The sequence below is a fragment of the Cynoglossus semilaevis genome, chromosome W (genome assembly GCF_000523025.1).
Source record: "Cynoglossus semilaevis isolate Cse_v1.0 chromosome W, Cse_v1.0, whole genome shotgun sequence".
NCBI classification, from domain to species: Eukaryota; Metazoa; Chordata; class Actinopteri; order Pleuronectiformes; family Cynoglossidae; genus Cynoglossus; species Cynoglossus semilaevis.
The window spans coordinates 3306679-3313805 of NC_024327.1; the positions used below are offsets into that span (position 1 = coordinate 3306679).

The 7127-nt window shown below is 41.2% G+C and overlaps 1 protein-coding gene across 1 annotated transcript in view; it reads right to left on the reverse strand.

Moving 5' to 3' along the window:
* Window positions 1-2813: 2813 nt before the first annotated feature.
* Window positions 2814-7127, reverse strand: part of LOC103396967 (protein Largen-like) — a 5852-nt gene continuing 1538 nt past the window's right edge. The window contains exon 2 of the mRNA XM_008335215.2: window positions 2814-4529. Coding sequence (XP_008333437.1) covers window positions 3666-4529 — 864 coding nt within the window. The 3' untranslated portion in view covers window positions 2814-3665. The remainder of the gene's footprint in view (window positions 4530-7127) is intronic.

Consider the following 7127-nt stretch of genomic DNA (forward strand, 5'->3'; position numbering starts at 1 on the left):
TCATTCATTAACTGACAATGCAGCAACACCAATAACAGTATTGTATCAGGCTGGATATCTCATTTATATAAGAATGTAGAAAAAATACAATGACATGGCTTTTCAGTACAACCAGCTACACAGTAATCAGTGTGACAATGACAGAAACAGGAGAAAAACTTATTGTAAGATTTGTTCTGTTTTGCTACAAGAAATTCGATTAAAAAAAAACAACAACCTGGGAACACTCCTTAGCACTGAATAGACAATTTTTTTATTCTCAGGTTGACATTACTGTGGCATTTACACCAAGTTTTACACATCAAGTGCAAGTTTGATTCAACAACTAATGCACTTAACAAAAATTGGCATCTAAAGTTTTTGCTGATGTTTTTGATAAGCTTTAGTGTTGGACAGAAAAGTACTAATAAATACAGATCAGTAACTGATGGACTAGACTAAAAAAGTGTGTTGCCTAAAGCTGCTACCACAGTGTCGGTCTTTAAGGCGCCACGACAAATTTGTTGTACCACTCCACTTTTTTGGTTTATGGTTTCTTTGACCTTTCTCTGCAGGAACACTACACTGCTAGCAATGACATGTTGCAAATAAGTGTCTAATGTGATTCAAAAATTTCTGTGTGGATACACACATTCTAATCCCCTTAATATCCCACTTTTTTGTTTGAACAATGATACGCATTATTTGCTCCAGATAGTGCTGTTCCAAACCATGTTTTTCCTCAGTCGTGTTCTCAAACACTCACAAGTCTAATTTCTACACATCGCCCTCAAAGACCCCAAATGTTACTTCAACACGTTTACCTACCTGTCCTTTCTTGCCTACTTAATTTCTTGCTTCGTTAAGTTTGTTCTTCTTCTGATAACCATACAATATGTGGAGCAGCAGTTCATAGCTTTTTCAAGGGTAATGATGGCACGCACTATCACACACACACACACACACACACACACACGCCAGCACGTACACAAATGTACTGCAGTAAAGATGAGTTGATGCTGAATTGTGATTCTGAGGGATTTCTGATATTGTATGTGTTTTTTTTAACAGAAGGTAAATCTTTGTAGGCAAAGTATGTGAAATATTATAAAAACAAAATTATGTAAAATGAATGCCATTATTAATTATTATTGGGGTCAAACAAAGAACAGTGCTATGTGAATTTGCTGAGACGCTACTCTACTCTCCGTCTGTATATGAAAGTGAAAAATAAAAATAAAATTATATATAGAGTACAGAGTGGGCCAGAAAGATTTACCCATTGTTTTTTCCGCACTATTCAAAAATGCTTGCAGATAAACATAACAAACATTGAACACAGTTTCTGAACTTTATTCTCAGCCACCAAAAAGATTTACATCTCAATTGGGCCACCCTTTGCCTTTATCATAGCCTGGAGATGACCTGGCACTGCCTGGCATGAGTGTCGCACCAAGTTTTGACCATAACTTCATCAAAGCTTTCTTCAAAGTGGTGACACTGTTGTGAGATACTCTTGAGACCTCCCTCTCCATAACAGACCAAATCGCAAAGTCCATTGGATTGATGTCCGGACGTGACGGAGGCCACATGGTCTTGTCCCAGAAGCCAGCAAAGTGCTGCTTGCACCAGGTCTGTGTGACATTGGATGTGTGAGTGGGTGCGCCATCTTGTGTGAAGATATACTGTTTTCCAAACACATTGGTACACCATGGCAACACTTTTTCTTCAAGCATTTATAGGTAGACCTGGCTGTTCACTTTCACACCCTCCTGAATGAAGACCAAAGGAGACTTTGAGCCATAAGATGCAACCGCAGTCCACAACATGACTCCAGCTGGTTTCTAACAATGGAAATTAGTTCTGCAGCCGTCATAGTACTGTGCACTATGTGCATAAACCCTGTCATTCTGGGAATTGACCACTGCCTGAACGGTGAAGATTTTCTCATCAGACCAAACCAGGACTTTGTTGGCAGCACTCTGGATCTCCTGCAGCATCATTTGCCCCCTGTCAAGCTGTTTTTTCTTTGAAGTGGCTGAAATCAGCTGTCTGTGTTGCATTTTTAGTGCTTTCAGTCTGAGATCCTGTTTGACAATTCTTCTCAGTGAAGGTTTCGAGATGTTTACTTCCTTTGCTGTTGTCCTCACGCTCCTGCAAAGATTCCTTTGGACTCTATTTCTCACCATCTCAACAACCCTTTTGGTCCGGACTGAACGTTTTCTTCCAGGGATTGGCTTGCTGGTGGTCTTGCCAGTCTCCTTGTATCGTTCCATGACATTGTAGACAGTCTTATGACAAATATTCACCTTTTTCATGATTTGCTTTGTTGTCAGTCCAGCCTCCTTCAAGGCCACAATCTGGTCGTGCTTACCCTTCGATGCCATACTCGACACTCATTTGGAGTAAACAAATGAAATCGGGTACATCAAAAGTTATGCCTTTTGAGAGAAACTATCCAAAATTTTAGGCTTCTAGGACAAAAGATAGAGATCGTGTTTTACAATGGGTAAAACTTTCTGGCCCACCCTGTATGTAGAGAAACTGTTTTTATTTTCATGAATTACGATGTTTTTATTGGTCTTTTCTCTACTGCCACCCCTCTTTTCCTTTCCCTTTTCTCTAATGTCAACTTTAATTAATCGAGTCAGTAGATGGCAGTCTTGTGACCCAAAGGTTGCAGGGCTACCATTAAAAAGTCCGAAGGAGAAGAAGTTGGACAAGCCAAGGCTAGGTTACCTTTTTTTTTACAGAATTAATACATAAAGCGCACCAGATTATAAAGGCGCACTGTCGATTTTTGAGAAAATTAAAGGATTTTAAGTGTGCCTTATAGTGCGGAAAATACAGTACAAGATTTTATTGACAGACCATTGAAAAGCAGAATTTTAATATAACACATCTCTTCTCCAGTGATCTTGTCAGTCTTTTCTCACACCCTCTAATTTCTCACTTCTTCTGTTTGACACATCAGGGAAACCTGCCTTGTAGAAACAAAGAGGCCTTGACGGAGGAGGAAAAATGATAGAACCTAATTCTCCTGTTAGATGTGTGGGTAACAGATGCCATTGCCTGTTCTGTAGTGACACATATGCTTGTGTATTCCGCTTTACTCAAAGCCTGTGTGCAGTTAAGGGATCAGTGTGTGGAAAGAGCTTGAGGGCTTCTGATGGAATCTGAGGGAAGCAGGTTTTCTTGTTTCATCTAGAAGGACATGAATTAATCACAGCACTTTTCTGGAAAAAAAAAATCCCTCCTGAGTTTTAGACTCGTTAGCAGCAAAAGACACAAACAGCATTTAGATTTTGTGTTTATGTTGTGTCAGCATTGTTTGTGCTGTAAAAATTTAAAGTTCATTCATAAATAAAAACAAATACTTGAAAGCATACTCAGAGACATGCACCAAGGAATTGAGCTTTCTTTTGCTTAACAAAAAAATTCATACACACACACACACACACACAAAGACTCACCGCTTCATCCTGATCTCTCTGTGTACATCTCACTGCTCATGGCAATACTTTCTTCTCTCTTTTGCTCACTTTATCCATCCTGTTTTTTTCCTGTTTTTCCCCAACCCTTCCTCCCTCTGTTTGAAATAGCCAGAGTTCACTACAGTAGAAAGCACTCTTAAAGTAGGAAACACTATGAATGATTCAAGAATGTTTAAGGTAAGGAGAACAAGGTCAAACGGTGGTGGTGGTTGATTTGCGTAGGATTGTTTTCTGGGGTTTAAAGGAAGGGGGATGAGGAGGCACAAAAGGTGGAGGAGTGTTTACTGTTGGGGGAAAACTATGGCTGAGCGAGAAGCTGCCATTTTCCAACAGTAAATTATGAGAAAGAGCACAAGGGGGAGGAGGTGGTGAGAAAGAGCAGCAGTGTACAGGGCAGAGCCTCAAGCCATTCAGTTCTGCCTGTAGGTGAAACTCTGTGTTGTCTACATCATATTGCAGGTCGCAGTCTGGGCAATAGCCGTGATACTGGACCTTCTCGCTAAAATGAACACGCTCCCTTTCACGCAGCTCCCTACCAGGGGCCTCGGGGCATTTGTTCTTCTCATGACGCAATAAGGGCATGGGTCTGGGCAAGGTGGGAACAAGCCCTGACACAGGTATCCCACTGTCACTAGAAAGGAAACACAGTGTGGAAGAGAATAAATCTCTATGTGGTTTCACTGGAAAGACTCCACCATTTCTTATTAGAGACCCATTGGCCTTGGATAAATTTGCTGATAACACTAATGTCAGATGAGGCAGATTCTTGATGTTGTGCTCCTCAGTTCTTAGTGGAGCAAGCCTTGGTGGTGGTAAAGGTGGATGGGATCTTTTAATAACAGCCAGGACTGCCGAGGGGTTGATGGGGACTGGAATGATGGAAGAAGGTTTTTTAAAGACGCTGTCCTCTGGGAAGAGCTTTATCTTTTCTAGACTGGACGCATTGGTGGTGGTGGAACTGGAGCTGGAATTGAGTGTGTCTGTCTTGGAGCTGTCTGTCATCCCGTCCTCCTCCAGTTGCAGGTCACAAGTGAGGGTGTCGATCTCATGGACAACCTATATGACAAGAAGACGTCACTGAGGCAGCTGAGGTCAGGAATAATAAAATCTGCAGACACCCATAATTAAAAAAATGTTATTACCGTTATCACTGAAAGAAAATATAAAGATAGACCTACTGTATATGTAAAGGATGCAACACAGTCTGAGATATCACTATGACAACAATCTTAGTGAGGAAAAAGATTTATGGCTACAGCCATAAACCTGCCACTCTGACACTGAATTAAATGATACACAACAACAAGCCTCTGCACCATCAGCATTGTGAGAAGTAACAGCACTAACCACATCCTGAAAACCGGGACACCAACACAGACTAACATTATGAGAGCAGTGTTCGGGATGAATGAAAAAGACACTGTCGGCAACAAGGGTGGACAACTGCTGTAATGTTTAGGAAAAAGTGAGAAAAGGTGAGACTGATTGAGAGACCAGGGGGGAAAACAATCACAATGTGGTGGTTGGCTTCCTGGTGTGGGCATATGCCCACTGTTCATGATTCACAGCAGATGGTGATTGGCTCGGTGGTGGAGGCGCACACCTGCTGGCACTCCCAATCAGGAGGGAGGAAGGTCCGTCCTACAGGAGAATTGGAGTTGAATTCAAGTCATGGAGAGAACACGTGTGTGGAGAAAGGGAGCAGTTGTTTGGAGTCACCTCATTTTTTACTGGACTTCTTCACCATCCACGCCATCACCGATTCACTCACTGTACTTTTTGTAAATAAACTGTGTTGATTGGAGATCGTGTCCTGCAATTGGGTCCTACTTACCTGGATTGGGAATCCATAACACACAATGCTTCATCTTGGCATGGATTAAAGGGGGAAACTTGGTGTGACAGAAGAAAAAAAAGAAGATATTTTCCAGAAAAAGAACAAATGAAAAAAGAAAAAAAAAATCACACCACGTATATATTTGCTGTACTCCCCACCACCAGTTAGAACTGAAGAAGCCTCTTGGATGAGAGGTGAAACATCTTTTAGAAAATTCACGTCCAGCTGCCTAACAGAACTTTCAAACTTGACAATGTGCTTATGTTAATTTTCTGGATTAGTAAAGTTTATCTCAGACTACCAAGTACATTAGCCCCCTGTGAGACACCACTGCTATATCATTTAGGGGTTTGAAATGCATGTCCAAACAATGGTTTAAGAGGAAGCTGAGAGACATATTAAGAGTAATGAGGAGATGACACAGAGCCAGAAAGACTACAAACAAAGGCAGGATTCTACATACTGTCTTTAAATGGATATTTTTTCTAGATAAACATATCTAAAACCAAGTGTCAAGTGTGCAGACCCTGCTGTGGACCAGTCAGTGTTGGTCTGTGCCAAGCATCTGTACTGGATGGTTTGTCAGAGCCAGGCTCCCCAGCTCTGTTTGTAGGTTATAACAAACAGATGCATTTCAATTGGATTATAACCAAAATAGTGGGGTTGATAGCAGCACCCCTAGGTGTACAGTGCCAGAATAACTGATCCTCTTTACAATTTCCTACCAGTTAAAAAAGAAAGCAAAATAAATAAGGCAAATTACAGACATGTTACAATGCCTTCTTCACATTGATCTCTGGTGCCTGCTGTGAGGCACTGGAAACCATTAAAAAACACAGGAGGCCTAATTCAGCTCAAGTTAGGTAGAGAAGAAAAACAGTGAGGAGACCCTAGAGGCAGAAAGAGAAAGATGCTGCGTCGACTACCCATCCTGCAGGAATGAGAGGCTGTGTGCAATAGAGTTTTATTAGAATGAGACGCTGTCATGTTAGGGTGAGATCTTTGGCAGAGAAGGCTGAGTGACTAATGTGTGGCAGCCAGGAGAATGTAAACCTGAATTCAGGTAAGACTGCAGGTTATTACAGCTGAAGTGGCAGTGAAGGATTCAGTGATTGGCATTAGTGTAAGCACTTATGGAGGCAAGACCCATAACAGATGCACGAAATGAAAAGAAAGTCTCTTAGCGCAGAGATATTGCTGGCAATGAGACCAACTCAGAGTGAGTTAATACATTTAATATCCTCATAAAAATGTCTGAATCCCACAGCGACTCTCCCTCAACTACCATTTCCCGTCTCTACGTCTTTTAGATGAGAGAATGCGTCAGACAGCTGAGAGTTTTGATCCCTAAAAAGGACACTGTAGGTATGGGAAGGAGAAAGAAGGCAGACAAAACAGATAAAGGATGAGGACAATGATGAGTGCCTACGACAAAAAATGACATGTGGTGAAAGATAACAATTGACAAAGCAAACAGAGGATAAAGAAACATCACAAGATGAGCAAGAGAAAGGAGAAAACTGAAAGGACAACTGTTTCACCCTCCAATAGGAGGTAATTCTCCACCAACAGCATTAGGATGACGACATGAACATCCTCTGAACACCTGCTGTTGAACCCACAAATCCATTGAAAATAAACTGCTTATTACCTAACTGTACTTTTTTTCTCACACATTATGTTCGAGTGAGTCAGAACAGAGACGCATTATTTTTATTTCACCTCAAATGTCCTTCAGTGCTGCACATCCTTCATATTGGAGATAAAGATCATATATGCTCCTATAGGAATGAGCAAATATATGTGTGGGAGTGCAT